The sequence below is a fragment of the Aspergillus nidulans genome, chromosome VII (assembly GCF_000011425.1).
Source record: "Aspergillus nidulans FGSC A4 chromosome VII".
NCBI lineage: Eukaryota > Fungi > Ascomycota > Eurotiomycetes > Eurotiales > Aspergillaceae > Aspergillus > Aspergillus nidulans.
Genome location: NC_066263.1, coordinates 1324502 through 1344886, shown reverse-complemented (window position 1 = coordinate 1344886; position 20385 = coordinate 1324502). Strand labels below are relative to the sequence as shown.

The 20385-nt window shown below is 50.6% G+C and overlaps 5 protein-coding genes across 5 annotated transcripts, besides 1 other annotated feature; 4 read left to right on the top strand and 1 right to left on the bottom strand.

The window, feature by feature from the left end:
• Positions 1-20385: part of a sequence feature (contig 1.26 403..389371(1)) that runs on past both edges of the window.
• Positions 4102-5020, top strand: ANIA_01624 (ATP synthase subunit C family protein). Its single transcript, XM_654136.2, has one exon. The coding sequence runs from the start codon at positions 4187-4189 to the stop codon at positions 4616-4618; it is 432 nt and encodes a 143-aa protein (XP_659228.1). The 5' UTR covers positions 4102-4186; the 3' UTR covers positions 4619-5020.
• Positions 10550-12328, top strand: ANIA_01623 (NAD(P)/FAD-dependent oxidoreductase; the record flags this gene model as incomplete). The annotated part of the gene is made up of 5 exons (XM_654135.1): positions 10550-10674; positions 10877-10916; positions 10946-11399; positions 11462-12001; positions 12057-12328. The coding sequence occupies 5 exons, from the start codon at positions 10550-10552 to the stop codon at positions 12326-12328; spliced, it is 1431 nt and encodes a 476-aa protein (XP_659227.1).
• ANIA_01622 (GIY-YIG nuclease family protein) lies at positions 13452-15107 on the top strand (the record flags this gene model as incomplete). The annotated part of the gene is made up of 1 exon (XM_654134.1): positions 13452-15107. One exon carries the CDS (start codon positions 13452-13454, stop codon positions 15105-15107), a length of 1656 nt encoding a protein of 551 aa, XP_659226.1.
• On the top strand, positions 15503-16117 carry ANIA_01621 (protein ngn8; the record flags this gene model as incomplete). Its single annotated transcript, XM_654133.1, has 1 exon — positions 15503-16117. The coding sequence occupies one exon, from the start codon at positions 15503-15505 to the stop codon at positions 16115-16117; it is 615 nt and encodes a 204-aa protein (XP_659225.1).
• ANIA_01620 (glycosyltransferase family 32 protein) lies at positions 17494-18785 on the bottom strand (the record flags this gene model as incomplete). Its single annotated transcript, XM_654132.1, has 3 exons — positions 17494-18150; positions 18211-18593; positions 18662-18785. 3 exons carry the CDS (start codon positions 18783-18785, stop codon positions 17494-17496), a joined length of 1164 nt encoding a protein of 387 aa, XP_659224.1.

The following is a 20385-nucleotide window of genomic DNA, read 5'->3' as shown; positions in this document are numbered from 1 at the left end:
TAGATAGCTGGCTTGGGGTGAAATACACCTACAAAGTCAATAAAGGGCAACACAGCAGCTTCTACTGTATTGCATTCTTAAATCTGTGATTCAGGGACTAACCTACGAATTCTTTCGGATAACATAGAAATCGAGGAGCTCGTTTCGCTTTATAATTAAACAAAACTTTCTCAATATTAGTAACATGTTTGTCCCCGGTTCTTTTCTGATAGACAGTAGAGGTGGAAAACAATGAGAGTTGACCGGGTTTCATACCTATTTCCGCCTTGAGGTTCACAGATCCAAGACCGGTGCTAAGCAGACGGTGTCAGTAACTGTTTATCTGTTGGAGCGTTTGGAAAGTTGTGCTATTAACCCATGCCACTCCTATCTTTGGGGGGTCGCACCGGAGCCCAAAATTAGACGACGCATGTAGAGTCCTGTGGAGGAGCAGTTACTTGCAGATTAGGATCGTGGTTAGACTCAAGGCTAGTACTTAATGGGGTTTGTTTGCCGCGTCCGGGCCGCAGTCCAAAAGAGAGACCAGGACATTGGGAACATTCTGCGAACGTCCTCGCCCTCGTAACTGTGGTACTACTTTATGGCAAGGGACTGCCTGGTGCGATTGCAGTCCGAATAGTAAACCTTAAGAGACAGCTCCCGCTCCTTATACTCATATCGATCACGAAACAGCCGCGTGAGAGAGCAGACTTTCTTGGCTGTTGATGGATATCTGAATCCTTCCTTGTGCATCATCTAGTAGTTACTGTCACCACTTTCATTGTAAACTCCTGGCTATGTAAATAAGTGCATACACATTTCTGTTGATTGTTAATGCGAGGGGTAATTCTCTCTCGTACTAGGAGTCCGTAGATCCTAGGTCTGATTCTATATCCATGATGAAGCAACCTAGAAAATTGCCGGCCCATGCCTCTACATGGCGGCACTCCTTCAACAAATTAGAAGTAAGTTGTCCTTTCACCTATGTTAAGCCAGCTAAAGCAGTATTAATGTACCTTGAAGCCAACGAGGCTCAGCGTAAAGACATGGAGCATACCCTTCTTCAGTACAAACTTCGGCAGTTCAGATTGCTCAACTGCAGTGGCGTGGATTCGAGGTCCGAACACTTTAGCTCACTACCAGTAAAACCTAGTAAGACTGCTTGGCGATTAATGCCGTCGATGAGATCCTAAGGGTCCGCTGGGGCTGTCTTGAAGAAGCCCGGAGCTCCTCAACCAGAAAAGCATCCAAGTACCTGCTCCAGCAAATTAAGGACTCTATTCATTCCTGAGACGAATTAGAAATACGGCATTATACATTGTTCTAAATTACCACCCCTTTGAGCACAGTTCATTGAAGGCCGCTCTGAACAAGTGCGTGGAGGTGATAGTAAGACGTTTGGTCCCGGGAGGCAACCAGAGCGACTGCCTGGCGCACAGGAAGATTACCTCTTGTCTTGGTGCCCAGGGCCACCGCTGAGTCCTCAAACCTATGTCGCCGATCTCTTTTCAGGATGAGCCCTTGGCGCCGTGGTTACAGGTCAGCTAAGACACGCTGATGAAGCTGACATCTACTTCCAGAGGTTATAAATACGGCTCTGAAAGCCACTTGATATGCTGGGATTCATGCCCGTTCAGGCTTCATGGTCATGCTCCGTTGGGAGGCATAATAGTAGAGATTCAGATAGAATAGGTCAGGCTTGGTAGTTCACTTAGATTGTAGCTACAACCTGGGACCTTGCAAAGCACAAAGCCGGTCTATATCGCACCGTAATATATGGTTTATGTGCCCGCGAACGAAACTCCTCATCCTATAGATTCTCATGGATATATTCTTAGTTTCAAATGTTAAGAACTTGAGGTTGGCGGCTCTTTGATCGCTGAAGCGCGGCTCAGATATATATCGGAAACCGAGATACAAACTGCAAACACAGGAGGACGAAACTACGGCCTTGATCGAATGGGTAGGATATGCAATTGATGAAGAGGTCAACCCTGACTGTAGTCACTTTGTTTTTGAGGATTAATTACCTGTTAGCACTGTGCCTATCTGGGGGACGAGCATAAGGAGCATAAAAGCGCATAAAGCGCACAGGACGCGGTGACCAAATATTGTAACTTAGATCACATGATTAAGCCTCTGCGTCTATCGACAGAGTACTTTACTGTATTTATGGAGACACCGAACTTGGATGGAGTTGTGTCCCCAGTCTGACGATTCAGTCTCTTTTCTGGATCAAAATTACAGGCCGTTACTGTTGAAAAAGACCACCAGTGTTTTCGCAAGATAACGGACACTCCCAGAAAGCCGTATAATTACCACGCCAATCCGCGTAAAGCCCACGCCCTTACGGAGCAGCTCCTATCGCCCGGACAATAACCGAGGCAAGCATGCGATTATCCGCGAGTACCGCGACCGCGAGTCAAGCTATATGACAGTCCTAACATTCCCTGGCTCAAATAATGCCATGGATTAAGGAGATCTACACAATCTGCGGCTGCAGTTGGAGACGTAAGAAGAGAACGATAAGAAGTTTCGCTATTGCAGGGGTTGGCCAGCAGCAGCAACAAAGCCGGGCGCGAGCACTCGGGAAAAGCCGCCGGAACCAGGGACGCAGGAGCTGTATCCCTGTCAAGCTGGCTGCTCAGGATCCCCTTGATCAGGTGACTAAGCAAACTATGAAGTCACGCGCATTCGTCATATTGACAAGAGACGAGAGAGCAGACCTGAGCGGTTGCTGCGTCAATTATACGCATCAGAACGCTCAGCTCTGTTTTTTTTATTAAATAAACTGAGAGCACAGCGACAGGTAAATAAAGTGTTCTCTGAGTAGGACAAGGACAAAATAAAGGGAGAAAAAGTAAACCTTGTCTCCTGCAGCCGGAAAATCAAGCGATCGCGATGCAGGACAGGGGGATTTAGGCAAAATGTACGCTAAGCTATTTTGTGAAGAGATCGGGATTGAAGAGACCAGCTACATTCAGCCCGGGTTCGTCCAGCACATTTTTTACTGCGTTGGTGAGAGAGGATCCAGGCAAGATATATAATCAGGCCTTCGCCCCTCGAAAGAATGGTGGTGTTCTCTCCTCTTGTCCGTCTGCCAGAGGAGCAGCTCTGTTTGTTCCTCGGGTGGACTCCGGCCCAGAACGGGAGTTTCCAATCCGAGAATCGGTGAGACGGCGAAGGATCCAGAGTACGGTAATTTACCTGACTCCTGGGTTTACCGTGTTACTTTCAAGCCACGTCTTCCCCCAGAGCGCATGATTGCAGGCCTGAAACTTGAAATTGACAGGAATTCCTTCCAACCGAACAGTCACCCTCGGCCAACTCTCACCTTGGTCTGGGAGCCTTGTTTGTGACCAAGTCCGGTGCTGCAGCTGTGGAGCCGCATTCCCGATTCGGGCCGGATTGGTCAAGATTTGCGTCCGAGGTGCCGTCTATCATTCTAGCTTGCGGTCCTGGGCTTGTGACTGGTCGCGAGCTGCCACTAAGTGGGGCAGTACCATTTTATCGGACCCATCCAGCTATGGGACCCACTCGCAAATTTTTACATCATTTTCTTTTTGCTCAGTAACGGCCACCTTTTGTAAAGCGTAACCAGCAAACAAATTGCAATTGGCCCGTAGCAAGGTAGTCAGGGCTTATCGTGATGGAGGAGAAGGCTATATCAGCCTCAAAAATATGTTGCCAGCTGGCGGAAGCCCGGAAGGTAAGTGGATTCTTCGCCGTGGCTGGAGCAACCGGTGGATTCCAGCGTCTCCGACTTGGACTGAGCAATTCAGCGTCACGGATTCACGATAGACAGCTCAGACCGCTCCACGGCTGGCGGCATTATTGGTTAACCCGGAAACTCAGTCTCCTTGGCCCCGTCCCGAAGGGACCCGACTTACCAGGCTGGGAAAGCCAGGGATAGAATACACTGTACGGGCTTCGTACGGGAGGTTCGGCGTAGGGTTGTTCCCAAGTTTTACACACCCCCCAAGACAGCTAGCGCACGAAAGACGCGGAGGGTTTGGTGAAAAAAGGGCGAAAATTAAGCGGGAGACGTATTTAGGTGCTAGGGCCGGTTTCCTCCCCATTTTTCTTCGGTTCCCTTTCTCTCCTGGAAGACTTTCTCTCTCTCTCTTCTTCTCTTCTTCCATCCTCAGTCCATCTTCCTTTCCCATCATCCATCTCCTCACCTCCATCTCAACTCCATCACATCACAATGGCCGCCTCTCGTGTCTTCGCTCAGCGCCTGGCCTCGACCATGAAGGTCGCTCGCCCTGCCGCCCGCATCCAGGCCCGCACCCTCACCACCCAGCGCATGGCCACCCCCTTCCAGACCATCAAGCGCCAGCAACCCTCCATGATCCAGGCCTCCGCTCGCCAGGCCTTCGCTGCCCGCCGCCAGTACTCCTCTGAGATCGCCGACGCCATGGTCCAGGTCTCCCAGAACATTGGTATGGGCTCTGCTGCCATCGGTCTTGGTGGTGCCGGTATCGGTATCGGTGTCGTCTTCGGTTCCCTCCTCCTTGCTGTGTCCCGCAACCCTGCTCTCCGTGGCCAGCTCTTCTCCTATGCCATTCTTGGTTTCGCCTTCGTCGAAGCCATTGGTCTGTTCGACCTCATGGTTGCCATGATGTGCAAGTACGTCTAAATCAACAATTAGCGGGGATAGCGGTTTGAGCGTGTGATTCTACGGGAACCCTCAAATCCGTTATTTGGCAAAAATCACCACGACGAGAAGAATGGGACAAAAACGAGACGATTTCCGCCAATAATGAAACAAGACAAGAATATCGAGCTACGTTAGTGTAACAACAATGGGAAATGGATTGGATTTTTGGACTCCTTTTTTCTCGACAATTTCTTCATTTCGGTTGCATCGCTAGCCGGTAGGAGGTATTGGTAATTGTGGTGGTCTTTTTATTATCATGTACTACACTATTCATCATTTTTCCTTTTTTCCCTTTGTTTCCGGCCAGCAATACATTGTACATATAGACCATAAAATGACCACTTCACGAGTGCCTCTACTCAACTGACTTGAATCAACCCAATCTCGGTCTTTGATCGTAGTTTTATCAGATCACAATCGGTAGTTCTCCGCATAAACAGCTTAAGAGCTCGAGCTCAAGCTCTCTTCGCCCTCCATTCTCCATGGGGCCGCGCTATCCGTGAGTGGAACGGAGTCTTGCGGATGCGTGGCCTCAACAGCTCACTGTAGTCGCAGTGTAGACGTCAGCTCTCGCCTCATGACGGCCATCCAACTTAACCTTAATACTGCCACCGTCAAAGCTACCAATGGGTACAATGACCATAAACATTAATCTTTTTTAAACTGAAAGGGATCAATGGCAGTTTTACAGAATGCAGCTACATTCTACACCCGCATCATGAAAAATCTGAGCTTCCGGAGCTCCGGCAACGCTTTACAGCCTGAGGCATACGAATACAAACCAGGCAACCAAGCCCTTTGCTTTGTCTCAGTCCCGAGACTACTGTTCGCCGCTAAGACGCGCCAAGGGCAATGGTCGTTTTGTTTTTGCTCTCGACTTCGTCCGTTATAGTATTCCAGTGACGACCTGTGTATTTATGCCTTCAATTACTGGTTATTGTAGTTCGATTCGCAGGTGGTTTGGCGCTGGACTGGGAACGGCACGTTTGAGCTCAGAATGACCTCAGCCCGGTGTGGGTTTAAGGAATCGCGTGTGCGCATACGAAAGACTGCGCTATGAGCGCTATGAACGCTATGAGAATGACAAGCATACGTCTAATTCACCCCAAATGTATCAGTCCAGTTAACTTTTAGTATTCTGGATCAGTTTCACTGCTATATTCGAGATATACGACACGTACCGTAAAAATAGATCAATCCCCAATTTCTGATCCTCGACCGCCATGAGATACCACGCCGTAAATCGTCGAAGCCGGAAATATCCGCACGTCTCATCCGATTTAAGTCCGGGAGCTCCCGAAGCTTAGCACGTGATCAATCTGCCCTCCAAATGACTCTTTGTAGACATAGTTATAGTTATTGCCCAGATCCTTGTTGCTGGTCTAATCAACAATCCCTTAGTCGAAAATGCCTTCCAAAACAGAGCCACTATATACTCCCGAATCCGTTCCGCGTATTAAGAACGCCAAGCGCCTGACAGCAACGCGCACAAAGCAGCTGATCAAAGCCGCAGCGCGGGACGTGGATGATCCGCCGCCAAAACCGGGGCTGGGCGAGTGTTGTGGCAGTTCGTGTGACCCATGCGTGAATGATCTATGGAAGGAGGAGCTGGCTTGCTGGAGGGAGAGGTGGGGTTTGGATTTGCAGGAAAGGAATGAGAAGGAGGAGGTGAAGAGGAAAATGCCCGGGAGTTTTGACTGGTAATATAAGTGATCCTATCCTCATACTTCACTGTGCTTTGGCGTTCATGAAGATTGAGGTTATCCCTGACCACTACCGGAAGCGAGTGCTGTGTTCTGGGTCCAATAATGGGAGAAACGATTTCTGGCGATGTTCCTCGACTTAGCCAGGTCAGCTTTACGGTGCTCAATTGACTATACTGTCTATCCCATTGACTACCTGTGATGGATATCAAGCCAAAACATTATCATATCCGCTCGGCACCTTCGTCTCATACTCCATTACCAAATAGACCTCCTCTTTCTGCTCCAAACGAAGTGTCACTTGGTATTGCCAGTTTCTAGCAAAGAAGCCGTTCCCTGGCTTCCCACCCCTCTCAGACAATGGCAACTCACCATCATCTTCTTCAAGCGGGAGCGTCGACGGCAATTATGACTTGCCCTTGCTCAGGTTGGTTGGGATTGGGGTCTCTAAGGCGTGGAGGGAAGCAGCGCTAGCAATGTTTAGGAACTATCATATTCGAGTGTAACGCAATTCAAGACAAGCTCAAAAGGACATGGCACCGGGGTGCTAAGGACGGTATTATGCTGTGGTAGCCGGGGAGTTTGTACGCCGTTGTTACACCGTAATCTGCTTTGATGGAGCATTGGTATTTGAGGTGGATGCGAATAAATGATTATCTTCGTGCCATCCTCTTAAGTTACAAGAACTTTGCTGTTACCTAAGATTCCGCCTCTCTTCTTCGACGTCTCTGAGTCTACCGCTTAGCTGGCTAAATAGGGAGCTATCAGCGGGCCAGCAGGTTGTGATTATTGCGTAGCAGGCAACCCTTGGTACAGGTAGATTTCTGAACTCTTTTCGAGAGAGGCCACTGCTTTCACTTTGACGGGATGGCCTCGAAATACCAGAGTCTTTTCTGGGCAGTACAGGCAGCAAACTCTGATGCCGTCAAGCTTGATCTGAAGCGGCCTCCTATCTGCGGTACTTGAGCGTGCTGGACTTGATCAGGTCCAGCAGATGTTATTACATGAACCCTTCCAAATAGACTTGGCGTAACCTAACATCAAATGTGCCTCCATATTGTGGACAAGCGTTTGCGACTCTGGAACATTTATTCTCGTCCGAATCCTCTGGCGCAGCAGTATTTTTAAACGGTCCCTAGAACAGCCTGGGCCTGCGATTACGTTTGTCCCTGCTCAAGGAAATGGATGAGTGAGCCCTTGAGCTGTCGGGGCCTGTAAGCAGGTGAACGAAAGAGTGTAGCTTTTGAAGAAGGAAGAGGTACCGGTTCTTATACATTCGTGGGCTTATCCAAGATCATTTCCTAGGACCGGAAGGAGCGGGTGCCAGAATCCGATCCTACGTATCCAAACTGGGGGTACACACGCCGACGTTGCTGAACAAAGCCTGCGACATCAATAACATAACCATAGCATCCCGCCAGGCCAAATTTCTGAACCCAGCGTGGTAGCTCCTCCGCGCCGTCGACAAAGGGGGCTTGATGCACGGATTATACCACACTTCACTTGGACTCGAACGATGTATGTAAGCCGTAGCACCACTGGCAGACTCGCAGTGCGAGTCCGGTTGCTTCTCATTCTCTCAAACTGTCTTCTTGTCCACCGAGCTGGGACGGCTGAAACCTGGAGTTAGGGTAGCGGTGTGACTCCTGAGTATCCGGCTATCTGACATTCTTGGTCTTAAGGGAACGCTTCCCTACACGCCCGACTGTCGCTGCTCTCTTTTTCTGTTCCTCTCTTCTTGGCGCAATTTTTGTTTTGCTGCCAAGAGGCTTTCGATACCCCCCCTCTGCCCGTGGAGATACCGCGCCTTGCGTCTTCGAACTTCTGCAATCTTACTAGTAACTCCCCCAAATGTTTGACCTCAGCAGTGGCCGCGTGGGTTTTGCTGCTTCGGCGCAGTCTTCTTGCACTAGACATCTGGATCCCTGTCCCTTTTCGTCCCATCCGTTTGCATACCCTTTTATAACCATTTAGATTTTCTCAAACTGTGAGCGACGTTGATGCGGCTCCGGCTCATGGCTAGCTCCCGTTCAGCTTGATCTGCCTGTCCAGATCGTCTGGAGCTCTGGATCGTCAAGACCCTCCTCGGCCTGAAAGGTATCTTCGTCCTTGCCCGCCTAACTCGTCAGAAAGATTCGGAAGTATGAGCGTCATGAGAATCCGCACGACTAGCCATGATGCCCGTTTGAATAATTGTAATAGCCGTGCCGAATACTTGTCTGCAAATCAAGACTTAGTCGAAGCCGGTATCATGGCCCGGGATGACAACCTCTGTTTGTCCAGGCTAGCCACGTTAGACCTTCGACCACATATTGGTTCAAGGATAAAGGAGGTGCTATTCTGGCTGCTGGTTATATCTTGTGGTCGGGGGTGACTTCTAATATAGGCAGCTCTTGAGATAAAAGCCCTCATCGTTGCGAGTCGTCCATTTTTGACTGCCACCCGAAGTTGATACATTAACGCAGTCCGATGTCGAAGCGAGAAAGGCACCTTGGAGGATAATGCAATAGAAAACCCCTTTCAAGAGGCTCACCTGCATGGAGAACTGCGCAGAGAAAGTGCAGTCATGTGACCACAGCCAGTCTTGCCCTAAACGGCGATCGGGTACACTCACGAGACCATATTCAGCGGCCTGCATTATTAGAGCCGGGCTCCCAGTTCTCCTCATACTTCCCTCTAGCCCCTCTGATGCTCTGACAATCTGAAAATGCATATACCCAATCGGCCTAGGCCATTTGCAGTCTGTCCGTTCGACCTTATTAGCGGCAACAGCACAGCCATCTCCTAGATCGAATATGCCACTGTCTGGCTGATGCAGTAGTTGTGGCAAATCAGAGTCCAGAAAATAGCGTTGCGCGAGTGATATAAACTAGTCTGAGCCTGGATGTTGGGCATCTGTAAAATTTTCTTGCAATTGATCTACATATACGTATACGTTCTCTATTGGATGCGGACATAGAAGCCCTGCACTGTCATAGTCCCCAGGACCGCTCCGCAGGTCTGTACATACGCTTCTGATTACCACACTTATGAGTTACTGCAAGAATTCTGGAATTGCAAAGTGAGTTCACGCATATGGATTGCATAAAGAACGCAATCCTCACGGTTGACGGCACCGTATTGTCGACGAGGCGCAAAGACAGCTGCTGGCTCGTGCTTCTATATGAAGATGTCACCATAGTGGAGAGAATTTCCGGCCACCGCGCGGCGTGGTGTCGTGAATTTGAGGTCCGCATGACCCCTATTGAGGATGGCGAACTGCATCAGTTGGGTCCTGAACCAGTCCAACAAATACCAAATAATTGGACTGAGTCCTGTGGCTAAGATAGACAGGCGCAGATATGGAGAATGATAAGAGGGCTGGGATGTCTTGGTTAGCTCCATAACTCCGGTTGGAAATGGAATCTGTTGAGAGGGGGCCCGGTTCTAATAATCAGGTGAAGTACAAGCGTAGTACTGGAAATTATGAAGAAGCTTGCCTAGCATGAAAGAATCAATAAAGTGATTGATGAAAATACTTGGCCTTATTTTTGTCGCCTTGCCCTATAATAGAGTTCAGCTCCGAAATTGCGCGGGGGAGAGCCATTAGCAGGTTGAAGCAGACTCCAGGTTGAAAAGCCCGGGCTATCAGTGCCGATCACTGCAAACAGATCCTAGCTTCTATGAACAGGCTGTGTATGGCTAGTACAGAGCACAAGTACATACTTGTCAAGTAGTGTAACATGTCTCCATTATTCCGAGGCTTAGCTTCGGCTCCACCGATAGCAGATACATAGAAATGGGGCCAACCTGGATCAACGAAGCCGAACTACAATATCAACCTTGCTGCCATGGATCTACAAGTCCATTCATGAGACCTGATGACTGTCAGACGGGTTGCAAGTTTCTGTACACCTCTATGTCTCCCACTTCCAGATCATGTGCCTTATCATGCAGACATAAACAAGGCCAGAACTATCCACTGCGCAATGGTTTGTGAGATGGCAAAGGCATGCTGCATGAATCCTACATCTTTACCGAAGCCAGTACTATCCATATACTGGTGTTTGGCTAGAAGTTCCGAATGTGATACAGCAGTCTGCTTGCCGGGATCAAAAGTACGCCCCCCTTGCTGCATTTTTCTCTCCATCTCAAGTAGCAAGCACCTTAAATGCGTCCCCACCATTATTGTCCACTCGTGAAAAGTTATTCAACTGTTTCGACAACGATGGATATCCCAACTGAGTGCACCGTGCTGGTTGTTGGCGGCGGACCAGGCGGCTCATATGCCGCGTCGGTGTTGGCACGAGAGGGTATATCGACGATCCTGCTTGAAGCGGATACGTTCCCTAGGTGAGTACTTACCCCAGGTTCAAGGTCAGGTCAGGATTGAGAGACATAGATATCATATTGGAGAGAGCCTGCTGCCGTCCATGCGAGAGTTCCTGCAATTCATCGATGCATACGACAAGTTTGAGGCTCACGGGTTCAGACATAAGGTAAACTTGCAATACAAGCAGACAGCATCGAAGCTCTCGTTTCTAACTGACTCTAGAACGGAGCTTCATTCAGCTACAACAGCAAGCCTGCGGCATGTAAGCTTATCCTGACTTTACACGAATAGGCCCAGCTGAACCGCCCAGACACCAACTTCCTCGCATTTGGCGGCCACGCCTGGAACGTCATCCGCTCTGAATCCGACCAGCTACTCTTTGAACACGCCAAAACCTGCGGCGCTAGAGTCTACGACCAAACAAAGGTTGAGAGTATTGAGTTCCAGAACCCCTTCGGTCTGAACGGTCCCCGTGGTTCGGGCTTTACTTCCAATCAGGCAACAAACCTGGGCCGTCCAGTTTCTGCGGCATGGAGCCGCAAGGACAAGACAACCGGGACGATCAGATTCAAGTACTTGATCGACGCGAGCGGTCGGGCCGGTCTAATCAGCACAAAGTACATGAAGAACCGGAAATTCAACAAGGGTCTGAAGAACCTAGCTATCTGGGGGTATTTTGAGAATGCGGGAAGCTACGGAGAAGGAACACCTGCTGTGGGAGGTCCTTTCTTTCCTCGCCTTGAAGGTAAGAAGATTCTGCAGCTTTCTTCATCAGGTCTGGGTTGAGTCCAACTGACAACTTCAAAGATGGGAGCGGCTGGGCCTGGTTCATTCCTCTCCACAATGGAACCACCTCTGTCGGAATCGTGATGGAGCAGAGTAGTTTTACGACTAAGAAAAAGGCCATGACGAATCCGAGCACTCGTGGCTTTCTCATCGAGCACATAAAATACGCCCCAGGAATTTCAGATTTACTCTCAAAAGCGACTCTCGTTTCCGAAGTCAAATCCGCAACGGATTGGTCCTACAGCGCTTCGACTTATGCTGCTCCTTATATTCGGATTGTCGGAGACGCTGGGTGCTTCATTGACCCACTGTTTTCGTCTGGCGTGCATCTTGCGCTTACGGGCGCTCTATCCGCTGCAGCGAGTATCTGTGCTGTGCTCAGGGGGGACTGTGATGAGGATATTGCTGCCGGATGGCACAGCCAGAAGATCCGCGAGACTTACACGAGGTTTTTGCTAGTTGTTACAAGTGCGTATGCGCAGATCCGTGGGCAAGAGCGGCCTGTGCTAAATGAGTATGACGAGAAGACTTTCGATCGGGCATTCAGTTTCTTCCGGCCTAGTGAGTAGCCACTTACCTCTCCATATGTGAGTTTCGGCCGACTGATTCTCTCCAGTCATCCAGGGAACCGTTGAAGTTGGAGGTACGAGGTTGACGAGAGAAGAGGTCGCTCAGTCAGTAGGCTTTTGCATGCAGGTTATTCGCAAGGTCAATGGAGCAATTGACGGTGAAACGCCCGATGTGGAAGACCAGTACGGTGAGCAGACCTGTGATCGGATCAAGAAGGCCGAGCTCAAGGCTGGTCTGGATAAGTTTAGCGCAGATGCTGTGCTGGGAATGACGGTGAATCTGCAGCGGGGCGCTCTAGGGCTGGTGAAGGTCGGCTAAGTGATTTGAGAGATGCCTTGCTGCTTGGTTAGCATGCTGGGTAGTTGATCGTAGAAAGGTGTTCATGACGTAGATATGGGCGGTTTTCTCTGACAGTTCCCATTCAGCGTCTAATATGTTCGTTACAAAATCTAATCATTGGGGAGGTCTACTTTGAAGAGCTGAAACGGTTCAACTCATACTACCAAAGATAGGTTTTGTTTTATGTATGTACTGGACTTTTCTTGAGAATGGGTCCTGTGTGTAGTACTTCCTCGACGTCTTCCTGAACCCTGAATCAGGGCTCTATGCCACCCTACCAGGGTAGCACTGTCGAGACTCGATCAATGCTGGCCAATACAAAGATTCCAGTCCTTCAATTGGGACATCAAGTAGCCCTTTGCTTAAAGTAGCAGACCTGAGCCATCTAGTTCCTCTGCTATCCACAGGGCATAGCGGAGCTCAAGACGATGTCAAGCATCTCACTACCCCATAAGACCGAATATTGAGGAATCAACATCGAACCCAAATCGGGCTAGACCTGTTCCAGCCACTGCACGATCAATTGCGTAAGCCTAAGAATACTCACTAGAGGCTTAGTGTCTGCTGCGCAAACTGTACTTATTCGGATACCGCCCACCTGTTCTACTGCGTTACGTGATATTTTCTTGGAGACAGATGTCGTCATGCTATTAATCCTTATTATTATCCAAACTGATGGTGTGTCAGTGCTCTGGATTACTGTATCGCAGCTGTAATCAGTGTGGCTGGCGGCTGTAATCAAAATCAAACAGCGATCTTGATAAGAGCCCTAAGCCACACCCATAAACAGAAACGGACCTGCTCCATGCCTTAGCTCACGCACCCAATGCTAGCACTACTGCACGCTCTGTGGCGCCATGCAACTAGTCTCGAGATGGTTGGACGAGCAAGCATTTCAGCGTAAGGCTTCGACTTGGGCCCAGTCCTAGCGCTAAACGCGAACAGGGGTACAGACAGGGATTCCGCACTGCCTCGCCAGGCACCATATTCTCGCTCTGTGCCTTGCTGCGCCGTATGGGGATTTCTTAGCATATTAAGGTTGTAAGATGGCCAGTGGCGTTGTCTTGTGGCCACAATCCTTCTCTCCAATAGTCAAAACATAATGGCATCAGCAGCCGATCATATCTCCACCCCAACTTCGTCAAGGGAATCACTTTCAGGAACGTCGACTGTAGTTTCTACCACGCCGTCTCCATTGGCAGGGACAAGCGAGCTCCTCGAATATGTTCTTCCGGAAACACCCTCGCCTTGTGCGAGCAAGCTGGTCAGGCGCGCCCACAAGCATGCCTCTCAAAGCCAAAGGGCTATCCCGTATAATCGAATAACTAAGGAGTTTGCTCGGCTGAACCGGTCGCCTAAATTTGCAGAGCTTATTCAGAAGGCTTGTGGTGAGATATCGCCTAGGGAAACGAAGGAGGCTGTTAGGGGGGTTCCAAATGAACCAAGCAATGAGGACAACGAGCACTCAGGGGGAAAAGAAGACCATCACCAAGAGACCGACGGGCGACAGCCGATGCTGCCAGAGAAATCTACGGCAGACGATGCACATTCTTCAGAATCAGCGAGATCACCGCCACCGTCACCACCATCGCCGTCACCACCGCCGTCGTTTACCCCCAAGCGCCGCACGATACAAGAGATATTTTACGATATGGAAAAGGTAATGAGAAACTCCTACAAAGCCGAAATGGGACACGCATACATTCTCTACGACGATCTGAACCAAGACCCCACATTCAAGCTGGGCTCATCTACGCAAATCCCCCAGCGAATGAAATCCCATAAACTCAAATGTCGCCCTTCATGGCGCTCTATCCAACGACCTGCCGGGATTATCCTGGCCCCCATGCGCCTCGAACGTCTGGCGCAAAAAGAGCTGCAGAACTTCAAGTGTGATGTGCAGTGCCACTGTGGTACCGGACACACTGAATACTTCTGGGGCTCAAAGGATGTTGGAGTTGAGGTGCTTGACTTTTGGTCTGAGTGGCTGCAAGGCAAAGGCAAGGGAGAGCTGAAAGATCTGGAGCCTTACGACCGCAGCGGCAGACTCAAGGACTTCTGGACAGATCGACTAGATTTGTTCCAGGCCTCAATCAACGAGTACTTCAGATGCGGCGATTCTCAATGCGCGGAGAGTCAGGAAGACGCACGCGCCTGCCAGGCCTGCCTGCGAGCAGGATGGAAAAGATGGGCAGAGCCAACACGCGCCGACGAGCTCAAATACGCCTGTCGAATGAGCATTTCATCTACAACAATCCGGCGCATAATCCAGAGCACCACCAGCCGCAGTATCTTTGGAATATCCTTTCTGATGTTTATCGTCTCTCTGATCAGTCACACAGTCTCCGCGTGGCAATGGATATCCGACCCGCGTGTTTTTCTCTGGGTCATACCACTGAGGTTAGGGAGTAGCTGGATTGGGCCCGGAGGCCGATTACCTGATCTAGCCTCTCCCAGGCTTCTATGGATTCTTGATATGACACTTATCATAGTTTGCATTTATACTCGACTTCAACAAGATGGTGCTGCTCGTTTCACGTTTCTCGTTCCACATCCGAGTCCGAATCCAAGCCCGGGGTTCAAAAAAGCTAAGGGGAAGAAGCGGCCAAGTTTGGACGCAGGAGATACCCTTGAGCAAGAAGGTGAGGTTGAAGATCCTGCAGTTGGTGATGTCGAGTCCAGTAATGGGCGGATTATGAAAGACAGCCAGTCTGAGTTAGGGGGACACTTAGAATGTAATGCAATAGGACGTTCATGATATATATTCTCAGCCTTGTTATAATAAAGTCCATTGATTTCGAACATAACGTATTAGCCCTTTCTCGCCTCTACTGATACACTTCATGGCACGGAAAATCGAGCCTCGGTCTACCCTTGCTCTGCATCTTCGTGTCTATCAATTCTGAATTAGACAGGGTTACACCATAAAACTCCAATCAGACATTACCTTGCTTACCCTGGTTAGACCAACCGGGGTCCCTGTCTTCATGCGAACCTGTCCAATCCCCACGAGCAGACTAGGCCAGGCCAGGCTAGGCCACTGGAATATGACTCAAGTTGGCCAAAATACTCTACAAGCCCGATCTCATCTCATTTTCCTGACTCCGTATTCCTCCTGATCCCAGATTTCGCAGAATCAAATATACCCCAAGGATGGCGACCCCAACATCGACCTCAATACCGCCGACCATTGTCCGCCTGCCTAAATCTCACACTCTCATCCGCCCTTTCACCCCTACCACTTCCGATATCCAATCCCTCGCGCGCCATGCTAACAACCCTAAAATTGCACAATACATGCGCAACGCGTTCCCATCTCCATACAAACACTCGGACGCAAGCAGTTGGATAACATTCACTATGTCCCAGAGCCCCACGCACGACTTCTGCATTTGCCTTGAATCAACCAACACCGTTATCGGCGCTATAGGTCTCAAGCCACGTACGGACATCCAGCACTGCTCTATGGAGCTCGGGTACTGGGTGGGCGAAGAGTACTGGGGAAGGGGGATTGCCACTGAAGCAGTGGAGGAGTTTGTGCGGTGGATCTTTAGCCGGGATGAGTTTGCGCATGTGGTGAGACTTGATGCAGAAGTTTTTGATGGGAATGAAGGGAGTAAGAGAGTTCTCGAGAAGGCTGGATTTGTGTTTGAGGCGCGGAGGAGATGCGCTGTTGAGAAGGGAGGTGTGGTGCTGGATACATTTACTTATGCGGTTATAAGGGATGACCTAAAAACGTTTGGAGCTGCAAATCCGACACGCTCATGAGAGTCAATCAAGTTATTATGGACTATGATGAACTATGATGAACTATGGCATTCCGTATTGATTTTCGCTTGTTGATTGGGTCGACAAGGAGCCCACGACGAGCCTGCTGAGGGTCCCGCTGAGCATACTTTGCCCGTTCTCTTTGAAAGCAGGATGTGCTCTCATTTGCAGTGGTCTGTTGGTCCCAGCATTCTCACACAGCCCGGGCTCTGACATCTATGTAGTAGAACAGCTCCTAGGTAAAGTACTGTGCATGGTAGGATAGTGTCGAGTGCGGGATTGGGAATGTTACGGAAGGAATACTCTAATGCAACCTCTGCTGAGTTTACCCTGAGGCATGTACCTAGAACTCATGCATGGCTCAAGTCAACGATGAAAGTGAACATAGGGGAGGAATCAAGGAACAGATGTGTCGCAGGACGGAAGAGCAGAGTGCCTTGCAAAGTGTATCCGTCGTTGGGAGCTCTCTACCGAAATACCAAGCTTCGTTGGATTGGGAATCTGTAAGACAGATGAGATGGCACGATTGTGAGGGGCTGTTGGATGTCTTTCTGGTAACCAAACCAGACAAGTTGACAGACTCTATCCCATGCCATCACAACCAGTTGGCAACAAAAATTCCGTCCGTTCAGTCAGGCGTTGTTGGAAAGCGTCGAGTACTCGCACCGTTGCCTGATTCCCACGGCTTTCCCTTGAATGGGACCAGTGGACTAGCTTAGCAACAGCCCCAGCAGTCGCTCTGCTGGCTTGATATTTCTTCTTGGGACGCGGCCGGTATCTGGCAAACAGGTGGATCAAATTTCGTCATTGTGCTGAGCTTAGCTCCCAGTTACCGAGTACCAGGGCCCGGTCGAGACAGATCCATAAGATTTGCTCAGTATTGGTTAGCTGATACGAGCAAGGTTTCTACGTACTGTAAGCTTAAATTGGGAATATGACCATGCCTTGAGTTCCCATCAGAGTCCAGACCAGCCAATGTGCGCTGTTGGAGCCTTACAGTAAGCCATGTGCCGCTCCCATGAAGGCAGCAACTTTCTACATACTGGTTAGTCGCACCAGCGGTTGCGTATAGCTGCTGGCGCGTAGCGATGCTACATGGGGGCCGTTTATAGCCTCGTCCATCATAAGCCTGGAAGAGTCAAGGAGCTTGCGGCAGGTGTCCCGACTGGCGCCTCCGGCTCTTGAAAGTTTGAGCAAAGGCTCACGACCTGGAGCTGCAGGTAGAAGTCATTCTATTCATTCGTGCATCGAGCGTCTATACATGATTAAATATCGTCCTAATATAAACAAACATCAAGGGTATAGAGGTCGTAAAAGCGCATATCACATCGCATCAGAAAATCCAACCGTCCCCATTCGACACCTTCGACCAGTCTTTACAGAGCCCAAACGCTGTGCGGCAAAACTTGCCCATCTCGACTCTCAGACTCCAATGCCGCCACGAACCCTTCGGCGTGATGGTAGAGTCGTGCCGAGGGATCAGTGACAGGCTTCGAGCCCATATTACGGAAGCGCGCGCTGCCAGGGCTGAAGCCGGTGATCGGAAGGACAAGCACGTCCTCGACCAGCTTTGTCTTACCGTCGTCATGCAGTCCGGTGAGCGCGTTCCAACGCAGATCAGCCTTCCGGCCCAGATACGTGCGCACACTGTCGGTGAATGCAATCGGGCCGGTCAGGTTCACAGGGTCGACCCAGTCCAGGCCGCGGCCGCTCTGCTCGGATTCGGGCAGCAGCTGCTGATCCCTTGTGACGAGTCGGATGGTCTCGTGAAGCCGGTCGATGAAGATTTGTAGGACGGGGTGGTGCGGCGCGAATGCGAATGCCCACTGGGTGAGTTGGATGGGGAAGAAGTAGCCCATGCGCCAGTAGGTGTCAGTGTCAGGGTTTGTGTCTGCTTCGATGCCGACGATGGCGTTGACAGCTTGCGTAGAGTGATAAAGTTTGCTTGTCTTCTGGTCGGTCCAGGGAATTAGGTCGGTGGGCATGATCCATTCAGTAGGCGACCGGATGGGCTCGGTGTCCATGTCAACGTACTACAGATGCAGCTTGTCAGCAAGTCAGAGAAAAAAGGCAAAGAGAGCTGGAGGGCTTACAACACCACCGATCCACTTGCAAACCAGCACGCGAAATACATCCGAGCGCTCAACCGGACTCGGCAGGCCGTAGAATTCCGCCTCAAGATTCGGCTCAAAGGTTCGCATGAATTGAGCGACTCCGGCATCATCCCAAAATAGGTACGGGATATCCTCCTCTTCGACCACGCGCAGCCATTTCTCCACGCTCGCCTGGTACTTTGGTCGCCATTTCTCGAACCTGGTATCTCTCCATGTTTGATGGATGATCCGGGGGATGTTGGAGTGCGGAAGGTGGCCGGAAGGGTCGTTGCTCGAGCGGTTTAGAGCCAGTTGCGCCGCTGCGACGACATCGTTGACGGGCGTGTTCGGGGTTTCAGTCCATGTTGACGGGAGATGCCAGGCTATTGCATGAGAGTAGGTCAGCCACGCTGCTTCTCAAGAGAAACAAGAGATCCGACAGAGGACTCACCACCGCCGCTCCCCTTCCCACCCTCTATGTACTTTGCGATCCGTGGATATTGCGCCCGCGCATCAGCCACAGCCGGTCCATGTGTCTTCCGCAGTAGATGCCAGTTGATGAGGATTGTGAGCATGATCGCAACGGCGACTAGTCGCCGGAAATGTCGAGGTAATAACATCCTGTCAGCCCGAGTCCGACGGCTGTCCCGCAAGAGAAAAAAGTCGGACAGGATGGATCAACAGGGAAACGGTGCTCTCAAGTACTTCGTATTCGCGCGCTAGAAGCGCAGCCCCGGACTCCCCTCCTTGGCCCATCCCTGGCTGTGCTGTTGCAAAATCAAGTGCGCCTGCTAAGGCGCCAGGGCACGGAAGGTAACCAGATTGAGGAAGGAGGATGGGGATCTCGAGCTCGCTGCTAGCGAGGCGCCTAGCATTGGCGCTAGAGGCTCTGTGAGAACTTTTAGGCGAATTTCGGCATTCGGACTGTACTCCTTATGCTCTATAGGGCATAGGCTGGCCTGAAAGGCCTGGACGTGATTGGCGCACGATGACGATCCCTGACAATTTCATGGCTGTGTCCTTCCTCAGGATCGACCCCAGATGTTGACCGTAGTCTAGGCAGTATTGTACCCAACCAAAAAAATAGGGAAGAAGAAAAAAATAAAAAAATAAAAGAATAATTCTCCGAGAACCCCAATGACAATACAAGGGATGACGTGTGCGGTCTGCTAGCGTGCGACCAAGGAAGAAAGAGGCGCAATAGCCATCTTACTGCAGCGGGAGCGGCTTGGGGGAGCTCGAGTGTACCTACAGACGCACCACTGGGCGCTGGGCAGTGGGCACGTCGCTGGCCCTAAATAATACCCTAGTCAGGCCACCGCGAGTTTTAGGCCAGCGGGCTGTCGATCGTCTTTCGTAATGCTAGCCAATGGCAAATCGCCATCTTCGCAGATGGCCATGAGGGTGGGCGATGGTCGTAGTAAGGGGCTTGCTGGATAAACCGACCAGCCAGTTTATTATGCTCTACCACTCGTAGAGCGTCAAAGCTTTGAGCTTGGGAGTCACGAGTGGAGTTATCAGGCAGGGGGCAACGTCCTTGAAGCACTCCCAAAGAGCCAAGCGTCTCCCCGGGGCTAAGGCGTGGGGCATCCTTCGGCTCCGTCTAAGCCTCTCTGCTGGCGACTGAGCGGCTCGTCAGCAGACTGTGAGTACGTAACCCGTTACACATCGGGCACTCGTCATCGGCCTATCGCAAGCCGTACAACTTGCCATGGACAAGACAAGCTGAGATCTCAGACGGTCATGGATCGCGGTAGATACGACGTTCTGTCACCATCACCCCTGCGTACAGAGCCGTAGTGCGATCAGCACTCATACTTCATAACCTCGTTAAGAAGCTATTGACCAGTCACATGGAAGTTCGTCGCTTTCCCTGCAGCGACGCTTGCGAGAGCTAGCACCGCGTGTTTGTCTGGCAGGGAAGCCGCAGGCCATGGACCTAGGGTTACCGTCAGGCATCCCGTACTCCCTGAAAGTTCATAAGGCGCCCTGCTCAGCTCATGGGACATTACGGGAAGCCTCACGCGATGGGCATGGGCCATGCCGGGGATAGAGAAAGGGTGTTCGTTGCTTTTATTGCTCGGCGACACTAATTCATCTTCGGTGGGAGAGCCGTACGAGAATAATGGCTGTATGAAAAGTGAAGATCTTGAACTGAGCTATTCACATCCGATT